Source organism: Myotis myotis, unplaced genomic scaffold, assembly GCF_014108235.1.
Source record: "Myotis myotis isolate mMyoMyo1 unplaced genomic scaffold, mMyoMyo1.p scaffold_m19_p_3, whole genome shotgun sequence".
Lineage (NCBI taxonomy): Eukaryota > Metazoa > Chordata > Mammalia > Chiroptera > Vespertilionidae > Myotis > Myotis myotis.
Window position 1 is genome coordinate 137,957,296 of NW_023416335.1, and position 26,511 is coordinate 137,983,806.

Sequence of the window (26,511 nt, forward strand, 5' to 3'; positions counted from 1 at the left end):
GATATGCTATGGCCACTCAACCACTTGCTATGACGTGCACTAACCACCAGGGGGAAGACAGTCAACCAGTTGCTATCAGTGGTTCTCAACCTTCTGGCCCTTTAAATACAGTTCCTCATGTTGTGACTCAACCATAAAATTATTTTCGTTGCTACTTCGTAACTGTAATGTTGCTACTGTTATGAATCATAATGTAAATATCTGATATGCAGGATGGTCTTAGGTGACCCCTGTGAAAGGGGTCGTTCAACTGCCAAAGGGGTCGCGACCTACAGGTTGAGAACCGCTGCTTTAGATCATCACTATGTGTTGTTAAGCCAAGTTATGAAATAGGAAAATTTATAAAGGGTAGTTAATAACTACTAAGATTTTTTGTGTGTTAAAAGCAGGAGCTCTTTTGTAATAATAGCTGCAGCTCAGCATACGTATATTGATTATTGTATAATGACTAAACTGCTCTCATCTTAGAGGTTCTTGAAAGATGCTTTACATTTAATCCCATTTTATGAACATGATTATAAGATAAATACATAACTGTTATTTCCATCCAATGATGCTGGTTAGAAGCAGTGCTTTACTTACCAAATTATAATGATCCTATAGAATTTCATTTCTTTCCTGATTCCTAATTGTATGCCTGGCATTGCTGTTCATATGCAGGAGAAAAAAGAACTATGAATTAGCTCAGTTAAGGAGAAATTTATACTATTTCAATACAGTGTACAACTGTAGTAGGACAAATATAATTTGTTTTATCTTATTTTTTGTTTGTTTGATTTTTTACTTTGCTTTTTCCCTTTTTTCTTTCAATTTTTAAAAAAATGCATGTTTTTATTAATTTGAGAGAGAGTAAGGGGGAGAGAGAAAGGGATAGAAATATCAATGATGAGAGAGAATCATTGATTGGCTGCCTCCTGTATGCCCCTTGCTGGGGATGGAGCCCGAAACCTGGCTATGTGCCCTGACAGGCAATCGGAACCCGTGATCTCCTGGTTCATGGTTCAGCACTCAACCACTGAGCCACACTGGCCAGACTCATTTAATTTTTTAATATAGAAAAATTAAGCCATACAAAAATAATGCAAAAGTATAATGATCCCACCCCAACTATCCATTATTTAAGCTAATTCCTCACCACTTCTCCAACTCCCATATTATTTTGAGAAAATCTTAGACATATCACTTTATCTGTAAAAATGTTAGTATATATTTTTAAGGGATAAAAATAATTAAAAATAGTAACCACAATATTATGACATAATGAGCACAATACCAGATTAGACTTATTGTTAAATAAACACTAAATCTTTAACATTGAATATTCAGTCAGTTTTAATATAAATTTAATTCATATATGCTATAAATGGTTTGTTGTTGTAGTTTTATACTTTGCTGATTTGATTAGGACTCAACTAGGACCATACATGATGATTATCTCTTTAATGTTTCTTTTAATCAGTAAGTTTCTCCCTTTTTTTCCCCCTTACAATTGCTTTGTAATGAACTGGATTCTCATATTCTTGAAGTGTAGTTTTTCCTATTTCCCATCAACTGGTAGAGAATTGATCAGATTCTGATTCAGTATTCCTTTGGCAAGGTTTTTCTGTTTGTTTATCCTCACCTGAGGATATTTTTTTCCATTTGGGTTTTTAGAGAGAGTGGAAGGGAGGGAGAGAGAAACTTTGACATCTGCACACACCCCAACGGCGTGTGGTGATCGAACCTGCAACCCAGGTACTTGCTCTTGATCAGGAATCGAACCCTAAACCCCTTTGGTGCACAGGCCTACGCTCTAACTATCTAGACACACCAGCCAGGGCTGGCAAGGTATTTTTAGCCTCCATCAGGAAGTACATAATGTATGGTTGATTTTAATTGACTGCCTGGTAACATTTTAATAACAGTAAAATAAAATCCCACAGTTTAGCACCCTGACAGAGTAACTTACTGTGTAAAATTCTTTTTTCTTCTGAATAACTAAGAAACTACATGTTAGTTGTTTAATAGGCAAAGCTGTATTAGTTACAGTATAGTATTTATTTTCCCCCACTGTTATTCAGACCAGCCCTCCTTACAACTCCAGTTTCTGGCATTATAAGGGTCCTTCCTGAAATCCATATTGGCAACACTTGTCTTTTTAATTTGAGCCTGCATTGAATTGTGTTCTAATCAGCCAGCAAAGCAGAGCCCTCCTTTCCCCTTCATAGCCACACCTCTATCATACAACATACAAAAAGAAAGGGTAGTGTGCACTTGGGCAGCTTTTTGCTCTATTGTATTAGTAGGTTCCTTTTTTTTTAGCTACTACTTTTCAGGACCTCGAAGCTTTCCCCCTGTTTTAATTTTCAGTTCCTGTGTTTTCCCATGAAGCTGCAATGTATAAAGACAATTAGTCCATGATATGGAATTAAAATATTTATATATTAATTAGTAATAATAGCAGCAGCAGCATTGATTTCGCCTGTTCCCAACCTGGTGTTCACATATAATTTTTTACTAGTTACCAAAATGATAGCTTGTACAGATTCTCACTAATCCTCACAGCAATTCTATAAAGTTTATTTCCTTACTTTTATGTGTAAGGTAACTGCAGCTCAGAGAAATTAAAATAAGTTTGCCCTAAGTCACATAGCTAAAAATAGCTATACCAATGTGACTCTTGAGTGATCTAATTGTAAAGCCTGTGATATTTTTATGGTGAGCCTAAGACAGATATGTTTGAATGCAAATTTCCCTTTTCTTTCAACCCTTTAAGGTTTGTTGAGATGTTCAAGACCTTCTAATAGGATATTCCTATATTCTGGGATTCTAGGTTTTTAATATGCTGAAACTGATTTTCTGTTTGGTGTATTATAAACTCCAAACGAATTTCCAGATAGATAAACGACCTAAACATATTAACACTGTTGAATAAATCTTGCTGGGCTTATAGAATGCAGCTTTTCTTGCTTAAGATCATGACTTAACTATTTTTGTTGCCTCGTTATAGTTATATAGAATGACTAAATAGTACTTATATTGATGATTGAATATAGTACATATAGAATGACTAAATAGTACTTATATTGATGATTGAAGTACATGCAGTACTATCCTAATATATAAAAACCCAGGGTCTGTAACATCCAAAACGACCAAAGGCTGGAGCGACTGGAAGTCAGTCCTGCAGTCAGTGCTGAGTTGCCATGGTCTCTAGTTAAAATATAAAATGGACTATCTCCTTCCTCATGCTAGGCCTCTGGCTTCCTCATTCCTATTATGAAGTTGTTAGGTAGATTGCCTTTCTTCACCATGTATGCTAAACTACTTGGATGATGCCATGCTGACAAATAGGCCAGAAAAATAGGGTAGAAAAAGTGTCCATGTAAAAGTCAGTGTACTTTTTGATTTATTTCCCTGGTAGATCTTTCGCAAGGGCCATTTTAAACCAGAAAAGCCCTAAAGTATGTAAATATCAACTGTTTGAAATTGACTATCTATTTTAGAGCGATGAAAATGAACAAGAGCAACAATCAGATACAGAAGAGGGATCCAATAAGAAAGAAACTCAGGTAAAACCTTTATTTTTTGGATTTTGAAGTATGTATTATTTTCCAGGTATTACTTTTTGTGTTTATATTTATCCATGAAAGACAGTTGCTCCACACTGTACCTTCATGCTAGGGATAGACTTACCAGTGGTTTGCTGGTATCTGGGGTGGAAGGACTGGAAAGGTGCGCAAAGAATATTTTAGAGGCAGTGAAAATGTTCTGAATCTTGATTGTACTGAATTTATGGATATACACAACTGTCAAAGCTCATCAAACTGTATACTCTAAGGTAGATGTAGTTTCTTGCATGTAAATAAGTCTTCAAAGTTGAAAAGAAAAACAAAAATAGAATAGTACCCTTCAGCAAAGAGAAGTATCTAAAGAATATTCATAAATTACCAGACCCAGATTTTAGTTTTTTAAAATGCAGTTATGTTCTGGAAAAGGCCATAGCCCTTTTTAATTTTCTTCATATTTGTTTAGAAATTTAGTATCTCTAAAGGACTTTTCAACAATCTTGAAAATTCTGAATTGCATGTGAAGCTCAAGCTGCCGGCCTTCAGGATATATCTTTAAAGAAAATTAATAAATTTTATCACAGAGAATTTGAATTACTTTATCATAATACTATTATTACTTCAAAACTGGGGCTTTTGTTACATGGGTTATTATGATTTGCTCTCATTAAGCTGTTGTATGGTAATACTTTTACCATATAAGTGACAGTAGTAATTACGAATTTAAATGTGACACTAAGCAAGAAACCATAAAAAAAGATTAAGAGATTTAATTTCTTTTTCAATTTGATTATTTAAACATGTAAAACTATAATATGTCAGAAAAGAAGCCCTTAATAAGACATGTTTAAAACACAGAGACATGTTTTTTGTTCAGGTAGAAGAAAAGAATCTTAGCCTTTTTTTCTAACATTTAAAAGATTAGTATTTGTACTGTATATTAGTATTTGTACTGTATAAATTTGTACAGTGAAAAAATAATTGGGGCATAATACTTAAAATGTATCAATTTACAAAAGAATGAATACAAATGGCCAGCAGCTTGAAAATGTACTTAATTTCATTAATAATCAAAGACATAATATAAAATAAAATTGCAGAGGTTGATAATGATCAGATTTGGCATAGTTTTGAAATAGGCATTTCATAGAAGATTTTAGGATTGTAATAAATGTATCCTTTTGGGGGATTAGTTTAGCAATACAATACAGAAACCTTGCATAAAAGTTTATGCCTTTAAATTTAGCAATTCAGTTCTAGAAATCTAGAAGTAACTGAATTATCCTATATAATAAAAGCCTAATATGCTAAGTATCCAGTCATCTGGTCAGCCGTCCAACCAATCAAGGCGTAATATGCTAATGATATGCTAAGTCCACTCAACCACTTGCTATGACATGCACTGACCACCAGGGGGCAGATGCTCCGATCGGTAGGTTAGCTTGCTGCTGGGGTCTGGCTGATCCAGCCGACATGCCCTGGAGCCCTCCTGTGGTCCCTCCCTGGCTCTGATCGTGCACCAGTGGGTTCCTTCAGCCTGGCCTGCGCCCTCTTGCAATCCGGGACCCCTCGGGGGATATTGGAGATTCAGTTTCAGCCCAGTCCCATAGGCCAGGCCGAGGGCGCTGGGCCTCTAGTGTAAAGATAAATCTACAGTGGTGTTCATAACAATGTGGCTCTTTAAGCAAAATATTGAAAACACTCCTAAACGTCTGTTGGTAGTGAATAGATTAAATAAAATGTATTTGCATAGATAGATATTTTATGTGTTCACATGGATATGTATATAAAAGTTAACTAAGGGATTTGAGGGATGGGGAATTAATAGAGAAACTTGTTATTTTTTTAGAATTTAAAGTGAAAGGGTTTATTAGTGAAGAAGTGAATCAGAGAGTAGGCTATTCCACAGACAGAGCAGCTAGAGAAATTTTTTATATTGCAGTGCTTTTGTATGAGCTTATGGCACTGTAATCAGAAAAATTAAAAGGGTATTCTTACTTGGAAAAGGATTTTGGAGCACAAAGAGCAAGGACATCATAAAGTGAAATAAGCTGGTCACAAAAAAAGACATACTGTTTGATTCCCCTTATATTAGGTATCTAAAGTAGTCAAACTCATAGAAACATAAAGTGGAACTGTGGTGGCCAGGGGTTAGGGATAGGAAGATATATTGAGTTATTCAGTAGGTCTAGAGCAGCCATGGGCAAACTACGGCCCACGGGCCGAATTCGGCCCGTTTGAAATGAATAAAACTAAAAAAAAAAAAAGACCGTACCCTTTTATGTAATGATGTTTACTTTGAATTTATATTAGTTCACACAAACACTCCATCCATGCTTTTGTTCCGGCCCTCCAGTCCAGTTTAAGAACCCATTGTGGCCCTCGAGTCAAAAAGTTTGCCCACCCCTGGCCTAGAGCTTCAGTTTTGCTAGATAAAAAAGTTCTAGAGATCTGTTGCACAACATTGTGTATATAGTTAACCACTGAACTATACTCTTAAAACTAATTTAGATAGTAAAAGTTATGTTTTTTACCACAATTTAAATATATATATTTTTAAAACAATGACAACACCATGATTTTTTAAAGAAAAGAAATAGAATATGAGTGAATTCAGTAACTGCATAGAGTTTTTATTTTTTAAGTTTAAATCAGTGAATCAGAGTGCAAACTGTGAGGTGAGATGTGATGTTTTTGTTTGATATGTACACATTTTATGTGTAAATATTCTCCTGAATTTGAATATCTTTTTTTTTATTTCTGCACCTTTTTTATTGAGATATAATTGCTATGTAACATATTAGTTTCAGGTGTACAGAACGATAAGTCAATGTTTGTATATATTGAGAAATCACCACATTAAGTCTAGTTAACATCCATCACCACACAAAGGTACAAAAATAATTTTTTGTGGTGGGAACTTTCATGCTATACTTACACTCTTAGTAACTTATAAATTTGAATATTTTTAAAATTAAATTTTAACTTAAAAATTGTTGCCGTAACCGATTTGGCTTAGTGGATAGAGCATCGGCCTGCGACTGAAAGGTCCCAGGTTCAATTCCGGTCAAGGGCATGTACCTTGGTTGTGGGCACATCGCCAGTGGGAGGTGTGCAGGAGGCAGCTGATCGATGTTTCTCTCTCATTGATGTTTCTAACTCTCTATCCCTCTCTTTTCCTCTCTGTAAAAAATCAATAAAATATATTTTTAAAAAAAATTGTTATGTAACTAAAGAATAAATTAATAAAAAAAAGCTTTACATCAGAAAATGGGAAACAAGTACCCTAGCCGGACTGAAGGGTCCCAGGTTTGATTCCAGTAGAGGGCATGCAGGAGGCAGCCTATCAATTATTCTCTCATCATTGATGTTTCTATCTCTCTCTTTCTCTCCCTTCCTCTCTGAAATCAATAAAAAATATTTTTTAAAAAAGAAAAGAAAATAGGAAACAAATGAAAAATTGATTTTGCAAAAAAAATTAAATACAACTTAGTAAGACATTCTTAGTCTGTGAATTAGACTTCAAACAGTCCCAAAGGAACCAATAATGTTATGGTGCAGTTGAAGATAAATGTAATAGGAAAATACAAATATTTTTGTTGATTTTTGAGAGGAAGGGAGAGGGAGAGGGAGATAGAAACATCAATGATGAGTGAGAATCGTTGATTGGCTTCCTCCTGCATGGCCCCTACTGTGGATCCAGCCCACAACCACTAAGCCACACCGGCCAAACTCAGTAAGATTATTTTTGTACTATTTATTATTACACAACTTAGATAAGAAGAGTTATTGGAACTTCAGTGTAGCATACCACTTGTTTGGAAATTTTTTAAATAATTATATAATTTTCTACCTCTAATTTCTAAACTTTAAAGGACATATAGCTGGGTTTTCAAGAAAGTAAATTTTAAATGAAATATATATATACTGTTATATATAAAATACCTTAGGTATTCATTTGTTTGTTTCTCATGTCATTGCCTCAAAAATAGAAAAATGAGAAAAGTAGTTGTTTGAATTAGCACATAGTAAACTTGACATTTTTTAATGAAAGTATGTTATTTTTTTTCTGCTGAGTGGGTATAGTAATGGATATGTGTCTTGGTCTATTTTTTTTCTATTTAAAAAAATAATATATGGTGGAATTTGTAGGAATTCACAAAAAAATTGACCATAAATTGCCCAATGTAATTATATAATATTGTGCATGTAAAAATAAACAGTGACTGTGTTGTTGAACTTATTTCTAAGGACAACCATGTTAAAGTTAAAACAGATATAGTAATTAGATGTTAGTTTAATAGTGTGAAAACGGTATTTATTTTATTGTTAAATTTACTTGATTAATCAACAAGTTACTTTAATGAAGCATAAAATTTAGTATCTCTGTTTTTCTCTTTTTTTTCTAGACGGATTCCATTTCTAGGTATGTTTTACTACCTTCTCCTTTTCATTCTCTCTAAAAACTATGTGGCTAGATATTTATGGATTTTATAAGTTGATAAAATATTTTGAGTAGTAAAAATCTATCCATAATTTAGATGACCTAGTAACTGTCTTTGTCAAAGTCTTTACTTCTAATTCTTAGTCCCAGTAAGTTACGATTTTTCTTATCTTTACAACAATGATAACTTTTAAGTTTTCCTAAGCTTCCTAAGTTACCTCAATAATGACTATGTTATTATTAACAACAGAGTCTGATGAAACCCACCAGAAATTTATTTCATTAGGTATTCAGAATCTTCTCTCATATTTGCTTTTAAGTAAAAGAAAGCCATGCAAACACTAAAAAAATGTCATCTAGCTCAAAATTATTGATCTTTTTAGAGAACTTCCTTGAATCTAATCTCCATTCCATTTTCCTTACCATAATTGTTATCCAAAGCCTTATAATACCAGGAATAAGGTTTTATGTACTGATGATTGTATTGAGTTGAAATGTAGAGGCATTATTAGAAAATGTACCCTGAATTCTGAACCAGATAAGAGAATTCTTATTTACAAATCTGTTATCCATCACTTTGAATAGACTGTTATTAATTCATCAAATAAAAAATGTTATAATTTTAAAGCATAATTATATACCACTTTAAAAATAAGAAAACTGCTACCAATCTATAATAATAAAAGCGTAATATGCTAACTAGACCAGACAGCCAAATGACCTTCTGGGCAAAACCAGGGCTGCAAGGGCCAAGGGCAGCCACGAGGAGCAGGCCTAAGCCGGCAGTCAGACATCCCCCAAGGGCTCTCAGACTGTGAGAGGACGCAGGCCGGGCTGAGGGACCCTCCCCCCCCCAAGTGCATGAATCTTGTGTATCGGGCTTCTAGTCTATAATAATAAAAGCATAATATGCTAATTAGACCAGATGTCCTTCCAGACGAAGCCACGGCAGGCGGGGGCTAAGGCAGCCACCGTGGTGGCGGCGGCCGAGCCCCTTGCACAAATTTCGTGCATCAGGCCTCTAGTTAAATTATAATACGCCATCAGTTGTAAGCCATGTTCTGATTTCAAAGATGATAAAATATGAAAAAAATGTACAATTTAAAAATTTTGATATAATTTATCATAATGTGAAACCAGGTTTGACTTTTAGATATAGAAATATTGAATCTCTTCCCCAAAAAATGGAAATTAGTAGTATTAAAAATAACTTTGCATTTATTATCTATATATATATATAAAAGCCTAAGTGACTGTTACAACCAGTCGACCAAACGACCAGTCACTATGATGCACACTGATCACCAGGACACAGACGCTCAATGCAGGAGCTGCCCCCTGGCATTTCCACAGCCAGCCTCCCACTGCTGGCCAGCCTCCTGTGGTCCCTCCCCCTAGCTGGCCGGTCCCAATTGGCCCTGATAACCAGCCAGGCCAAGGGATCCCACCTGTGCACGGCACCAGACCTCTAGTATATTATAAAAGTTGATTAGATAACAAATGAGGGAGAATGTTATCTACTATTTGGACTATCAAGTTAATATATAGTAGGATGTGTGTTGATGTAAGTTGTGAAAGCCTATAATAAAGATTTTGACTTAAACTCATCTTTTGAAGATATGAAACCAGTTCTACGTCAGCTAGTGATCGGTATGATTCCTTGCTGGGTCGCTCTGGATCATACAGTTACTTAGAAGAAAGAAAATCTTACAGTAGCAGGCTAGAAAAGGATGACTCAACTGACTTTAAAAAGGTACTTGGGTTATTTAGTTTAATTTAAAATAATCTGTTTGTTAAGATATATATGTTGAGATATTCCTAGAAACTCATAATGAAATCAATATCTTACTCTAATTTTTAGTTTGGAGCAATTGATGGTAAGTAGAATATAAATAGCTGTTCATTTGTTTGTTTTTTAAAGGAAAGGGGAAAGTGCCCAAGACTTTATTTTACATTTAAATGTCTCAGACCAGTAACTCTGATACTGTGACTTAGCTGAAAAGAGGCTTTGGGGCAGGGTGTGCATGTGTGTATACAAGCATGTACACACACTTCTTTATTTGTTACTAGGAAGCAGCCAAAGAATGCAACTTCTGCTAGGAGAATATAGTTTTTCCTAGTAAGTCAAAAACTGTGGTAGCTCAACTGCTGTTAATGATTAAGGGGGAAGTAATTAAGAAATAAATGGAAAGTCAATAATCGAGGATTCTGATTGTCACAATTCTTCATATTATGAGCTTGGCATAAACCTGATGAAGTATGTTGGGGAAAAAGAAGGCTTGTAGAATTTGTATATGTTCCCAGGTATTTGGCAGCTGTTTGAATTACCCACTTTCTTACAAGCCAAACCAGAAAGGTTAGTTTTCATTATGAATAAGATTCAGTCACTTTTCTTTTTTTCAGTAAAGAAGTGAACACTGAACTGTGTTACAGGAGTGAACTTCCACTCATGGGCAATGTAGATGGAGATATTGTCCCTGCTTGTATGGGTATCTTCCATGTATTGGGAGAGACAGACATTACAATCATACTAATGTATGTATACCTTAAAACAAGTATTCTGAAACAGTTTTATAAAGTGTTAACAAAGTTATATAAAGTTTTATACAGTAAGGAAACAGTTTTATAAATGAATCTATAAAGGAAAGTGTCAGTGCCTGACAATGGATTTCCTAAGGAAGTGAAACTGGAGCAAAAGAACAGGAAGATGATTAGTAGTTAACTGGCAAAAAATGGGAGAGAAAAAAGTGTTCCAGAGAGAGTGAACTGCAGGCACATAGACCTGATGGTGGAAGGGTACGTGATACATTGAAGTAGTTAAATTTTCATTAGGGCTAGTTAATGGAAGGGATGGTGGTATGAGATTGCAACTAGATGTGTAAGGCTGGGACAAAAACCATATGGTGCTTTACAGGCTATTTTAAGGATATCCTTATACTGAGAACATTGGGATGCCATTAGAGGGTTTTTAATGTATTAAATGGAGGTGTTAATGGAATGGTTGGTATATGAAAATTGAGATTGTCATTTTGAAAAGTTAATTTGCTGCTACATACAAAACAGATTAGATGGAGGTCAGGAGAGTAAGTCTAGCATTAGAATAGTTTAGCTAAGAGAATATTATCGCCATTTTTCGTGGTTGTAGTAGAGATGAGAGAAAAAGTAGTAGTAAATTCAGGCATTCTGTGAGTGTTCAAGATATATTTCACTTGTCTTTTAACTTTAGAAAAAATAATACAAATATAATGATAAATGCAATTGATACTTCTCACTATCAGGAATTGAAGAGGGCATGATAGGCAGAAAAGCTCATAGACCACAAATAAAAATCACAGTGTCTCCAGAGCTCCAGCTATTACTGTGCAGTTTCTGTCCCTCTTTATCAGAAAACTGAATTTCTTTAATGGATACTCAAAAGTCTGACTTTTTAGTGCTTTTATTTTAAATACTAGAGTTAGTTTCTAAGAGTTTATGTAGAACAAATATACCTGTGTAATCAAAACTGTCTGCATTGCAACCACAAAGCATTAAAATATATTTTAATGTATCCTTTAAAATCTCATGTTACCTTAATCTTTCAATACAAGTTTTAATATTGTGAAGTAATCAATAGGAAAAGTAATTAAACTATTAGGGCACAAAAGTAATTTGTTCTTCTTCCCTTATTTTTGTAGCTTTATGAACAAATTCTGGCTGAAAATGAAAAGCTGAAAGCACAGCTACATGATACAAACATGGAACTGACAGATCTTAAATTGCAGTTGGAAAAGGCTACCCAGGTTTGAACCTTTTTCCTTCCGTTACTCTATAGGCAATGGTTGTGATTTATTCTATCCAAAAGATTACATTGCAGTGTTCTCTAGTGTTCTAAACATAAGTTTGGTTACTGATAATAGCTTATTTATTAGTCAGAAAGAAACAATATAATACAGCTTAATGATCATTTTATCTACCTTTTTTTAAAGTGAATTGAAAATCTAGAAGTATAGCCTCATAATGGAAAGTCTAAATATTTTTAAGCCTTTTAATACTTATGTAGTACATGAAGGATTTAAGTGCTTATTTCCAGAATACCAAATGTAGCAAGGCATTGAAAGCATCTATACAGAATCTCCTTAAAGTTATAACATTTCTTTATAATAATTTTTATTCATTATAAATATTTCCTATTCAAAAAAATGGTGATATGATATAGTAATACTGGAAGAAGATAATTGTAGTTATAACTCATTTTGCCTTCCTTCTATGCAATAGCCTAGAGGAGAGTATTTTAGACAAGAAAAATAGCTAAGCAGAATTAAAAACCTTGTTCATTTTTTCTAAGATGTGTAGGGTGTAGGAATTGTTTCCCAAGCTCTTTCTTGGAACACTAGTCCTGGGAGACAATAATAGGCATATTCCCTTCTCCTCCTCCTGCCCCCACTTCAAAAAAAAAAAAAAAAGCTTTGTGATCCAAGAAACTTGGGAAATACTATATATTCTACATCTCAGAGATTTTACAGGGTCTATTTATATATCAAAGGCTCTAAGGGATCCTGTCATTGTTAAGAAAACAAACTTGTTTAAATTTCACATGGGATTTTTTAGCATAAGCACATTTCTGCAGTACAACTCTTAGAATCCAGTTTGAAAACACTGATTAAAATTCAATAAATTATGCTGCATGCTTTCTTTGGCTCCTTTTTTTACACTCATCTTTTTCATAATTTTTAAAATTAATTTTCTGTGTTGAACTTGTACTTGTTACCACTTTTTATTGTTGCTGTTAGCCATTATTATGTTGTAAAGCAATTGTCTATGCAGAATGCAAGCTGTGCTAAAATTCTAGGGCCCAAGCTAACCTTATGAGGTTATGAAGGCTCTTCAGATTTTATTAATTAATGAGATTTTACTGTAAAGATACACAGAACAAACAAAGCAAACAAACTTTAGACACAGATAAGTATGGTGCTTACTAGAAGTAAATGGGGTCAAATACATGGTGACAGAAGGAGACAAGATTTTGGGTGGTGAGCAATATACATTTGATGTATTATAGAATTGAAATTCATATAATGTTACTAACCAATATCAGCCCAATAAATTTAATTTTAATAATGGGAGGGAGCCCAGCTGGTGTGGCTCAGTGATTGAACATTGACCTATGAACCAGGAGGTCATGGTTCAATTCCCTGTCAGGGCACAAGCCCGAGCTCAATCCCCAGTGTGGGACGTGCAGGTGGCAGCTGATCAATAATTCTCTTTCATCATTGATGCTTCTCTCTAAAATCAATAAAAATATATTTTTTTAAAATTAAAAAGTAGGGGGGCGGGAAAGATACACAGAGAAGTAAGTGAACACATTTCATAGTGACATGTCAAATACTTAGAATGTTATACAAGTTAAAATTTGCTGGCTTATCCTTAAGCTTCATAGTAAACTGGAATGTCATCATTCTTCAGGTTACATTAGTAGCTTAATGAGCCTCTGTACATGAAAATATAACTAGTTTTCTGAAAATAGTTTTAGGTCTAGAGATTTGGTAACTATTATTCTACTAAAAATCTTTAAGTTTAGGTGTATTTGATAGTATTTAGCCAATGGACTCTAGAATCCTTGAATCCTGCCTTAGCTCAGCCACCTTCCTCCATATATAGTCTCCAAGGGAGGGAAATAGGTTAACTTACCAGAAACTGGTTTTTTTTTGTTGTTGTTGTTTTAAATATATTTTATTGATTTTTTACAGAGAGGAAGGGAGAGGGATAGAGAGTTAGAAACATCAATCAGCTGCCTCCTGCACACTCCCTACTGGGTATGTGCCCGCAACCAAGGTACATGCCCTTGACTGGAATCCAACCTGGGACCCTTGAGTCCACAGGCCGATGCTCTATCCACTGAGCCAAACTGGTCAGGGCCAGAAACTGGTTTGATAAATTTTGTCAAATGTCAATTCACCACATTTACTAAATCTGATTTTAATATAACATCAAGAATATTTATCAGAAATATTAACAAAAGTTGATGTTTTTAACCTAAGAAATTGGTAAATGAATCATAAAATTGCTAAAATGTTGTTATATGGAAAAAAATCCCCAATAAAATACTAATTTTCAATCTAAAACTTATTTAATGTCTACTTGATGGCATTGTTCCATCTATTTCTGATTTATTCCAGGTGCTTTTGAATGTAATTTAATTCTTCAATCTTTTAAGCATTCTTAGGATTCATTTCATGTTCTGAACTGGTATATATATTAGCCTTTGTTTTAAATTTCTTGCAATTAAAATATAAATTTAAATTTCAGAAAGAAATAAGGATTAGCTGAAACAGTTTCATCATGATAGAAATTCTGAATTTGATTTATAACAATAAACATCTGAAATGACACACACACCCTGTTTATTTTTCATTACACTTATATCCCTTATATATTTCTTACTTTTCTTGCAGAGACAAGAAAGATACACTGATAGGTCACTATTGGAAATGGAAAAAAGGGTAAGTGTCCATTTTATTGACTACTAGAGGCCCGGTGCATGAAATTCATGCAAGAGTAGGCCTTCCTTCCCCCAGCTGCCAGCACCAGCTTCCCTCGCAGCCCCTGCTTCATCCTGAAGGCCGTCTGGAAGGACGTTGGACTGATTAGCATATTACGCTTTTATTATTATAGATCATTTTCCCATTTTATTGTTTTGTGTAAGCAACAGTAGTTCTTTTCCCTTTAGTTTTTGTGGATGGTAGTTTTAATGAGTTTAAATTAATACTCTTAAATTTAATTAGAATGTTTTCTAGCTTACCTTCTTTGGGGTGTCTGTGGGGTATCTGTAGGTGTGAAATTGTCTTATTAAATAAGACAATTTGTCATATTATTCTTTTAATTGATTAAAAATATATTGCCTTAATTCTGAAATGTAAACACACATTATGATAGTGAATCTGATATTTTTGAGATGCCATTTATCTCTTTGATTTTTATAGTAATATACTGAAAACATTGTAATCATGCATACATTTAGTTTAATTCTTTGCAAAATTAAAATACTTTCATTCTTGAAGTAATTTTTTTAAAGCTTCAGTGAGCATCAAATTTTCAAATTCTTTTAAAAGTTAATAATATTTATTTCATTTTGAGTTTAAGTATTTTACTTAAGTAAAATCTTTTAAACAAAAAAAAAATGATTATAAGGAAATTCTTTTGCCATTTTATGTCTTTCTAAATTTTTTATCTGGCTCTAATATATTCACTTTCATTTCTCTCTGTTTATTATTTTTATTGCTCAGGGTCATAGGAATAACTCTACAAGTTTAGTCTGAGCAGTTGAAAATGTATAAAAGATCAAAAGTTAAAGGACAAGTGCTCTAAGAGTATCTATAATGCAAGTGAGTGGTGACTTGTAAGATTTCAAGCAGAGAAGAAATTACATCCTGGGCATATATGATCTCTAGATCAAAGAATAAATAATTAGAAGCAGTTGATATAAAAACATTTTCTCTCATTCCATTTTAAAAATAGCCAATTTACCATTCTGACTGAAAAAAGAGAGAGAGAAATGATACTAAAATACAGAGTCAGAGTCCATAAATAAACAGTCTGTTAGTGTCTGTGCCTTTTACTAAATTGTGTCTTGAAATAACTACTTGTTTTATTATGCTTTCAGCAGTTTTAAAAAATTATGTTCTAGACCATTTTGTTGTTGTTGTTGTTAATCCTTGCCCAAGGATATTTTTCCATTGATTTTTAGAGAGAGTGGAAGGGAGGGGGAAAGACAGAGCAGAAGAAACATCCATGTGAGAGAGACACATCGATTGGTTGCCTCCTGCACACACCCCAACCAGGGCAGGGGATGACCAGAGCAGGGGATTGAGCCTGCCACCGAGGTATATGCCCTTGACTGGAATTGAAACCAGGACCTTTCAGTCTGCAGGCTGATGCTCTAGTGGCCACTGAGCCACATCAACTAAGGTTGTAGACGGTCGTTCTCAACCTGTGGGTCGTGACCCCTTTGGGGGTCGAACGACCCTTTCACAGGGGTCGTCTAAGACCATCAGAAAACACATATATAATTACATATTGTTTTTGTGATTAATCACTATGCTTTAATTATGTTCAATTTGTAACAATGAAAATACATCCTGCATATCAGATATTTACATTACGATTCATAACAGTAGCAAAATTACAGTTATGAAGTAGCAACGAAAATAATGTTATGATTGGGGGTCACCACAACATGAGGAACTGTAATAAAGGGTCGCGGCATTAGGAAGGTTGAGAACCACTGTTCTACCTGTGGTCAGCAAACTGCGGATCGCGAGCCACATGCGGCTCTTTGGCCCCTTGAGTGTGGCTCTTCCTAAGCCTTAGGAGTACACTAATTAAGTTAATAACAGTGTACCTACCTATATAGTTTAAGTTTAAAAAATTTGGCTCTCAAAAGAGATTTCAATCCTTGTACTGTTGATATTTGGCTCTGTTGACTAATGAGTTTGCCGACCACTGTTCTAGACCATTTAAAAAAATTTTGGTGCCCTGGCCAAGTGACTTAGTTGGTTAGAGCATTGTCCTGTTGTGCTAAGGTTGCAGGTTTGATCCCTGGTCAGGGCACATACAGGAGTCAACCAGTGATTACACAAATACGTGGAACAACAAATCAATGTTTCTCTCTCTCTCTCAAATCAGTCAATAAAAAAGTGTGTGTGTGTTTGTGTGTGTGTGTGTGTGTAAACTATTTGTATAACTAATTGCTAAAATTTGAATCACTTATTAAATTTAATATTATATTCTTTCACAATAGAACTATTATTGAATTTTATATCTAACATGTAGAAATAAAAACCACTCCTCTGTTATCCATATTATGGTTGAGATGAAAAGGCAGATAACTTAATCAAAAATATATACTTATTACAAAAAATTTAGCAAAAGAAAAAAATAAAATCATCCATCACCCTGTCATGAGAGATAACTGATATTTTTATGTTTATCCTAAGCTTAGGCACACGATACATATTTTTGTTTTCTGACATTCTCACCTGACCTCTTCTGTCTGTCAAATGCAGATAAGTTACAAAGTAGCTAATTCATTCTCAATTTAACAGACATTGACAGTCATAGTATTAATAATAACTACTAACACTCCTTCAGCACTTTCTTAAGTGCAGATTCTGGGGTAAGCACTTTACATGCATTTTCTCATAACCATATTTTTAATGTTAGTAGTTTATTTGTCAGACATCAGAAGTTCCTATAACTTTATGGTTGTCAGTTGGGCAACAAGGCAATTTAGTATGGTGTTCTTGTCTTTATCACTAAGTAGTTAAAATCTTGAAGTCACCTAATAAAATTGAAGGTGGTGGGGCAATTACTTATCAGTAGGAGAAAATATGCTGTTATGCTATTTCTGGTATTTCAAAAATTTATAAGAATTAAATATGACATATGTCCTAGTATTTTGAGAAGTTCATTGTTTTTTATAAATTTGTCATAGCTGTATTATTAACTAGGAGAAAGGTCTGTTTATGAAAATAACATGCTGATAATAGAATAACATGGTACTTATCAAACTAGTAAGATTTCATCTATTTTTTTAAATTACATACCCTTAAAAACATTAACATTTACAGTAAATGTACTGATTCACTAAATATGAACATTAATTATTAATCTGGGAAAGAATGTCTTGGAAGTAGTTTTGGTATAATTAAAGTAATTTAAATGGTTTGTATCTGAAAGGTGACCGGCAAGAGTCAGTATCTTCTGGGCGGTATGACCTAACCAAAGTTTTACAGCACATTAATTATTGCTGCTTGCTTTTTTGCATAACACCCTAGAATGCTTATTATTTGAGGGAGTATAAAACAGTACACTGCAAAAATGTATGTTGCCTTTGCCCGTCACTCTTTGAAATAAGGTAATGTAAAATAAAATGCTGCAGTTGCTTCTTATTAGATTCACTGCATTAATGCTACACAGTATCAACTGAATAAGCTTTGAAGTCAATTGGGTAAATAATGGCTAGTAAATAATTTGGGTGGAAGAGATGAACTTCTCTTAAATCCTATGGAAATTTTAAAGTACGGGTATTTTAGGCACGTTTGCTCTTGCTTTTCTGCTTCTAACACTATAGAATAATTGCATCTTTGTGTGAGTTTTTTGTTTTTGTTTTTTTCCTATACAATCCTAAGTCTTCAGTATTGGTTTACTCTATCCTTGCATTTTACGTGAGCTAAAATAGTTTGAAGATGTTATGTAGCATCTTACCAGAAAGTCAAAGCTTTAAAGAAAGAGCTTATAGAAAGTAATGCAAATAATGACTTTCATCTTTCTTTCTCAAATATTGGAAAGCTCTTTACACATCACTGGCATCACACCTTTTTCTACACTGCTCCTGATTTGATTTTTGATTCTCAAGTGGCACTATTTCACAATTTAGAAGAGAACATAAGAATATAATTATTATATACTTAATATTGTTCTTTTAAATTGACCTAGGAACGAAGAGCTCTAGAAAGAAGAATATCTGAAATGGAAGAAGAGCTCAAAGTAAGTATAAACCATGCTACTTATGAGACATAGTGCTGTTTAGGAACTCAAATTTTACAGTACTGTTATAGGTGTTATGTTCACAGTAATTGTTCTCAAGGCTGTTTATGCAATTTGTGATTTTATCTATATCCAAGCTTCTCTTTCTTCCTAAATCCAGATCGTAGGTGGACTAGAAAAGTACTTAACACATATATCTTTTCGTTAATGAATTTTTGTGGAACTTTTGATGTTCAGTACAGAACATATTAGACAATAATGACTAAGATTTGGGATTCATTATTTGTTCTTCGCATTCACATGCTCTGTTTCTTGGAGAATAAATGGTGGAGACGTTTCAATATAAAAATATTCTCCTTTGAAAATAAAGGATATTAAAATAGTAGACAAGCAGAGCTATATTTTATCAAGTTCTGCATTTCCTATGGAAATAACTATTTGTTTTGTATGTTGGGAGGAACACTCTTTGCAGAAACAGAAAAAACAGCATAGTTAATTCATTAACTCTTATCACATTGTCTCGCATAAAATATCTCTTTCACACTATGAATTAGAAACTAATGAATAGGAAGTTGGGCCCATAGAACTAGAATTTCAAGATTTAAGTGTTTTAGTATTAAATTATTTGATTACTTCATAGAACATTATTATTGAGTGCCTTTGTAGACAAATTTTTTGGATTTTATTTGCTTATGTATTTTGTTTGATATGGAATTTTAGGACTACACTGTATATCTTTGTAGAGCTCATGGAATATTTTTTAAGAATTAATTTTTTCTTATATTCATTGTCTGTGATTCTTTATGTTTTTATTGTATTCTTCTCCATTTTCTTATTTTTTATTTTTATTTCTTTATGTTCTGATTCCTGCAGAACCTGCATCAAATAAAGCAAATTCAAACTCTGAGAGAGTTAAATGAACGACTGTTGACTGAGAATAGGGCCTTGACACGAGTGGTAGCCAAGCGCTCAGGGTTGTGTAGGAAACTGCAGTCTGTGAACCTATAATTTATAGTTTCATCATTTCTTCTTGGTAGAGCCAGGCAGGTGTTTTTGTATTAGTAAGCGTGTCTTGAGTTCACTTTTACAAATTAATGCCATTTTGTCTGGAGCTTATCATATAACCTTAATTATGCATGGCTTCTCAGAATGTTAGAAAGTGTCACTAATTCTATATTTAAACTACAGTAAACTTAGAGAATGATTTTGGAATTTAAGTAAAAGACTTGTCTGCACTTTCACAAAGCTTGTACACATTTTGGCTCTACGAATATTAAATTCTTAACTAGAAAGAAAATGGAACATAATGTAACGTGTTGTACGCATATATGTTGAAGATGAAGATTAAGCATGCATCATCTGTTTTCCAAAATGTCACTTTCAGTAAGGGCCATCTTAATATTCACTTAGTTCTCTTAATACATAAACTTCATACATACACTTCAGATTACTGTATTTTATATCCATACATTTCAAACACAGGTAAGAATTGGTTGGGTCCACATAAAATTTAACTTTTCATATAGATTTTGCTTATATTTTGCTAAATATCTTTAAAAGTATGCTTTAATGTCCAAAATATAAGCTGTTTCATTTCCTAGCAAATCTAGCAGAGCACATGTAATTTAAATCATTCTACTTGGTGGAAAATCCATGTCATTTTACAATATTTTCACCCTCTCGTTCAGTTTGTCTGCAAAAAGAAAATGGATTTGCTTTATTTTGAGAATGTGAGGGTGTGTTTCTCTGTTTGCTCCAAATAACTGGTTATTTTTCTATTCTTGAACATTTTTATAAATACAGGCTTACTACTTTTGCTTATATGTAATTTTATTCTATCTCATAATAGTAATAATTGCTTTGTTGTCATTTAATGAGCACCTAGTTTCGGACATTGTACTAGGTACTTAAACTTAGTACCATATACGAATCCTTTAAAGAATTTTAAAAATTTAGAACAAGTCTAACTCCCTCAAATCTTTCCCAAATATGATGATTTTTTTTGTGAAACATCTAAGTGTTATGGTTTGAGCTCTGAAGTAAATTGAGCAAAAAGCCTTGGTTTAATACTGATAGGAACTCTTAAAAGGAGCTCCCTTTCAGCTCCATTTTAGCCTAACAAAAACAGGCTTCCTTTTTCCTGGCTGTTCTAATATGGTGTGCTTGTGGGTCATAATATCAAGTGACTTAGTACATTTTAACTGATAACTTTGGGAGAATAAGCTGTTCATTCCATCATTTATTCAACTAATGAGCTTCACAAGTTGGGGGTTGGATTTTTTTACGTCCTGCTATATGTTTTAGCCACTAGGAAAATATATAACTGACAAAGCTTGTTCATGTGTCTTGTGGTGAAAATATAACATTTATTAAGAATAATATTTTATATTTTTACTGAGGAAAAACTTTTTCTTCATTTTTCCCCTTATAGATGTTACCAGACCTAAAAGCAGACAACCAGAGGCTAAAGGACGAAAATGGGGCCTTGATCAGAGTTATAAGCAAACTTTCCAAATAAAATAAAAAGCAGCAAATAATGGAATTGCACATATTAGTAACCCAGTGGACCATAATTGACAGTCACTGGAAACCTGGAAAGAGTCTTTGGAGACTGTCATTTCTGGATATCCTGCCAAATGCCCTCTTATCTTGGAGTTTTGTTTAAATTTTCTGGGTTTGTTTTTTGTTTTGTTTTCTCTTGTATCAAGACCATTGTTTCATGTTAATGCAGCTGCTGAGAAGATTTTTTTTAAAGACTGAGAAAACTTGTTTACAGCTCCAGCATATAAGGAAAGTGTTCAAGGCCAGATATGCCTCAGATATTTAACCAGTAAGCCTTAGTTGTACATAAATACTTTTGTGTCAACAAAAACTTGCAGCTCTCACAGAAGACAGTTATTCAACATTTTTGATGTGCCACCGTTTCCAGTTTTTCGATATTTAAATTTTTTTTGCTTTACATTTAAGTTTGGGTTTGTATGTTTTTCCTTGTAATGCTTCATGTGGCAGACTTTTCTATGTTTTCACGGCTTTTTCACTTACAGAAAAGAACACTTGCTCTTCTGAGGTCATTGTCATGTATTAGGCTCATGTATTAGGCGGATGCTGTGTTGTGTCCCACCTGGAACTGAACTGCTTGGTGGAACATTTGCTTTCACTATTTGTGCAATATTGCATTTATTTCTTATATGAATGCTTTAAAGTCAGTTGAGGTTAGGTTCTTTTAAGTCCTGTTTTCTGCCTTCATTGGTCACTTTTTTGTTTTTGTTTGTTTTTTATTATTGTAGTACAAGATGTTAGATTCTATAATCTTCACATTCATTTTAGCAGGTACTGAGTGATGCTGTATATATAAATAAGTGTATTGTTTTGATTTTTAGAACACCATGGCATGCTTGACTATTTCTTATTTCAAATGTCTGTTAATGCAAAGTAGGCTACTCCATCATAGTGTTAAAAACTGAATTTGCTAACAATGTGATATAAAGACTTTAAAAGTAACACATTATGTGGAGCCCTATCTTTATAAAAGTTTTCTACTGTAAAGTGCTTTTACTCTTATTTTCAGTTTTTGATAGTATTCAACCATAATTAAAGTTGCATAAGATAATTGCTTCACATTTCACATACTGATATTTATCTGAGTGCTGTCTAAAACTGTTGTGCTAGCCAAAGTAATGCTATGAAATCATTTGCAGACTTAACCGTGAATTAATGTTAAATGCACTGTTATTGCCATGTGAAGAGGCATTGACTTCTATACCACCATGATGTTCAGACCATTTTATACATTTCAGTGGCCTTTAAAAAAAAAAAAAAAAGTAAAACCAAGTACATAATGGAGATGGCTTTTATTTGGACAAATAGCTTTTATATTTTCATTAAACCATGCAAAAAATATTACATCTTTCGGGCACATAACTGTCTCCTTAACCACTGAACAGTTCAGCCATTTGAATAAATTGTACATTGTAAAGCTTATAGTAGCTAATTGTAATATTGATTGTATTGTATACTATATCAAATGTGAATTTGTACCCCTTCATTTTAAAAGGTCATTGTGTTCTACTGCCTATTTTAGATTACTTTGGGGTTGGGAAAAGGTGTTTTGGTAAGCAGGATTTCATGTCCTCTCTCTCGATTGGTTTTATGAAGATAGAAGGTTATGCTCTTACTACCAAGCTCAGGATTCTTGATTTTTAAAGGTACAAGGATAGTTGTGGGAATTTTATTTTTGGTTATATTTGAACTGTATGAATGGTGGATCTGAATATAGAGAATTTCCATGGTCTTATATGGACGTAAAATATCCAGATAATTGATCAGTTTGAGTGACTGCAACATGTTCTGGTTGCACAACAGTTAGGCATGCTAAGGACTATATTTGTGAAGTTTGGATGCCTGTGAAGAATGATTAAATACATGTTTCTAATATTTTAGTGTTTTGTATTTAGGTTATTTATTCTTTGTATCTAAAACTGAACAGCTACTGTGCTATATTGATTTTATTGGTAGTATTGAGCAGACCTTGTTTCTGCATGAAACTAGTTGCAAAACCCACTATTTTGGAAATAAAAATGTATTTTGACATATACAAATAAAATGAATAAAACTATTTTAAATGTGTGAACTTTTACTGAGACATTTTAAATTTTGTTCTGAGACATTTAAATTCTGCATGGATATTTTTTCACTAATTGCTTTACTTTGATTCCAATTTGAATAATTTTTGAAATTGTAATATTGTGACAATTTGCATAACATTGTACATGCACATCTGTAAATGCAGTCTTAATTGCCTTGTTTATGCAATCTGTGTACCAATTTGGACAAATGTTTATATATTTTACATAAAGCTGTCTGTATGCAGAATCTGAGAACTAGTTTTTTATGATAAGTGGGTAAAAAATAATGCTAACTATGTTTCAAGGTAGTAGCTTTGTAGCACAATGTTTCATTTGCATAAACATTTGGTGGCTTCTAAAATAAACCTGTGCTTTTTTTTAGCTGCAAGCATCGGCTTGAGATACAGATAAAGATAATATTCCATTGAGATGTAAAATATTAGATCATTTTCCAACCTAGATTTGTTCAACCCCAATCTACTAACACATATAAGTAGGTAAGAGGCACTTTCAGTGGGGAGCTTTGGTAGAGGATTTATAATAAGCCTGTGTTTAAATCAATACGAGAATTAGACTCTCTTCTTTTTTACTTCCCAGTACTTTCCCTGTGCAATGCTCACAGAATGATAGATTTTTACAGTTGTTGTCTGTCCTCCATAAAAAAAATAATTCCACATGCCAGTACTTCAAAACCAAATGAAAAGCAGCTATAGAACTTTCTAGGAGAGTATTCATATAAAAAAGCAAAGTAGATATTCATCAATCCATTAGGCTGTATTATCTTGCTTCAAGATTTAATCCTGGCTGATTTGAAATAGTCATGATTCTCAGTGTCAACACTCATTGAGTCTTGTAGGAAGAAAATATCCAGAGAGCCAAATTTTCTTCAAACTAGGATCATGTATTTCTCATAGGATATAATAGCCTTGTGGGTTGTCCTTCACTTTTTCATATAAGCAGAATACAGAGCAAATCTCATGTTAATTAACTATCCATTAGTCATATCTTGCTTGTGAAAATCGTTGGTTGCAAAGATGAAAGCTGGCTGATAAGCAATCTTTTCTGTGATGTTCCAAGTTGTATGTGTGTGGTCTTTGTGTACCTTGAATGTGCATGTTCAACAGAGATAATGTGCATACGAGAGCTGCTGTCGAGAGGATTGGGTATAGAATGAAATATTTATTTTCCTATTTTATTCTATATATAACTAAATTTCTTGACTTACATTTTGGAAAGGTTTTTTGAGTGCTATTTAAACAGAGTGGTCTTTTTCTTAGGCAAGTGGTATGGAGAGTGTCATATTGCTGTCCCATGCCTACAAAGTGACCGGATTACAAAGTAATGAATTCAAAATAAAAACAGGAGTCAGAAGTTTAAGATTCTATAATCAGGTCACATAAATAATTCTATCTTATTATAATTTTATTGAAAGTTTTCTAAAGTTTATTAGGTGTAAAGTTTTTTGAGCTAAGTTATCCAAGATTTTTACTGCTTACATTTTAGTAAACATCTAGGTCACAAAAATTTACTACATTTTCATTTTTAAAGGCTGAAGAGAAAGAAGGGGGAATATTTTGAATAAATGAACAATATAAGTAGATTCTGCCCTGAGTAACCCAGGGTAGTAGGGTTTGTATTTTGTCCTTGTGGGTCTGTACTTTGTAGAACTGAGAGAATGGGAATAGAAAAGAAAGATTTACTTTCCCTTCCTTACACTCAATTTTTCTTGAAGATTTGTTTGGATACAAGTCCATTTCAGTAGTCTACCTTATTTGATCCTTAAAACAGATTGGATAAAGTCTGTCTTCATTTTATATGTGAGAAAGCTAAGATTTATAGATTATTAACTGTTCAACATTCCAAGCCTCATACAGAATAGAGCTCTTAACCCAATTTAGTGTTGGTTATTGTTTATTGCCAGTTCTTAATCGAGGACTTTTCCCACGGTGTCAGTATGATGGTATATTTGCATGAAATTGCATAATCACCTATGAGTCTATATTTTAGGCTTAAAATACTTGGTTATCCTTGGGAAATGTGTTCCTTGGTGTGTTTTTTTTCCCCTCTAATACGCCATCCTCACCCCCACATCTAGTTAGGGCCTACTGTTACTAAACCACTTGCTCTTCAATGGGACTTAAATATTTTTTTTAAAAAAAAATATATTTTATTGATTTTTTACAGAGAGGAAGGGAGAGAGAAAGAGAGTTAGAAACATCGATGAGAGAGAAACATCGATCAGCTGCCTCCTGCACTCCCTACTGGGGACGTGCCCGCAACCCAGGTACATGCCCTTGACCGGAATCGAACCTGGGACCCTTCAGTCCGCAGGCCGACGCTCTATCCATTGAGCCAAACCGGTTTTGGCGGGACTTAAATATTAATGTCTTATTGCCCAAGGAGCCAGTTGACTCCCTGGTATAAATTCTAACTATACCCGACAGACCATTGTAAGTTTGTAAAAGATTTTCACATACCAATATGCAAAAGAACTTCCTTTGCATTCTTCAAAAACAGATTTTTAAAAATTGATCAGAGCTTAATTCCCAAGAATCTTTTATTCCCAAGTAACATTAATATGCTGTGGTTTAGCAGCAAATTTTTCTCCAGTGAAAAAATGTGGGATACCAATGTATAAAACAGATAAATGTGTATTTTATATTACCCATAGAGTTGACCCCACCCCAAAAGAAATACTCAAAATAGGCCTCTATAAGACAGCATGACCCCCTCATTTGTTACTGTATGGGTTTTAGAGTACTGCTGAGTATATGCACCTTATCTGCACTTGCTTTTATAATAAATGTGCTAAGCCAATGTTTTGGTACTACTCTATTTTATATGAGTGAATATGTTCTGCCCTAAAGAATATCAAACACAGGTATAGGGCAGGAAAAGCTCCACACAAAAATAAGGTCACTTGGCAGTGTAAGTAGACCATAAGTGCTCTCTAGTGTTTTGCAGTTGTGCATGTGTCTAAGTGTATTGTTTTTATAACTTTTTAAGAGCATTTTAGCACACAATTTGAATCAGACTTTTGTAAAGGGGTCCATAGAGCTAAGATTTAGGGTACCGATTTTTAAACACTTGACATGGTGGAAAAAGCTTTGGATTCAGGTGTAAATGTAAATCTCAGCTTCACTAGCTGATAACTAGTAATTCCAAACAATCTTGTGGTATTAAAAAATGTAATAGTATTGCCCTGGCTGGTATTGCCCAGTGGTTGCAGTGTTGACGTGCATGGGAGGATCGCAGGTTCGTTTCCTGGTAAGGGTACGTACCCAGATTCTGGGTTTGGTCCCCAGGGCACATGTGGGAGACAACCTATCGATGTTTCTCACATCAACATTTTTCTTTCTCCCTCCCTTCC

General features: G+C 33.7%; 1 protein-coding gene across 12 annotated transcripts in view; it reads left to right on the forward strand.

Moving 5' to 3' along the window:
- Positions 1 to 22,374, forward strand: part of PPP1R12A (protein phosphatase 1 regulatory subunit 12A) — a 156,959-nt gene extending 134,585 nt beyond the window's left edge. For 7 of the 12 annotated variants that reach the window (XM_036297875.1, XM_036297877.1, XM_036297876.1 and 4 more), the window contains 7 exons: positions 3,486 to 3,551; positions 7,958 to 7,974; positions 9,610 to 9,745; positions 11,667 to 11,771; positions 14,424 to 14,471; positions 18,466 to 18,516; positions 20,948 to 22,374. In XM_036297875.1, the coding sequence (XP_036153768.1) occupies positions 3,486 to 3,551; positions 7,958 to 7,974; positions 9,610 to 9,745; positions 11,667 to 11,771; positions 14,424 to 14,471; positions 18,466 to 18,516; positions 20,948 to 21,034 (510 nt within the window). In that variant the 3' untranslated portion in view covers positions 21,035 to 22,374. Of the gene's footprint in view, positions 1 to 3,485; positions 3,552 to 7,957; positions 7,975 to 9,609; positions 9,746 to 10,395; positions 10,528 to 11,666; positions 11,772 to 14,423; positions 14,472 to 18,465; positions 18,517 to 20,947 lie in introns of those variants that run through there. The other 5 variants (XM_036297879.1, XR_004965845.1, XR_004965846.1 and 2 more) reach the window with 5 other exon arrangements.
- Positions 22,375 to 26,511: the final 4,137 nt, after the last annotated feature.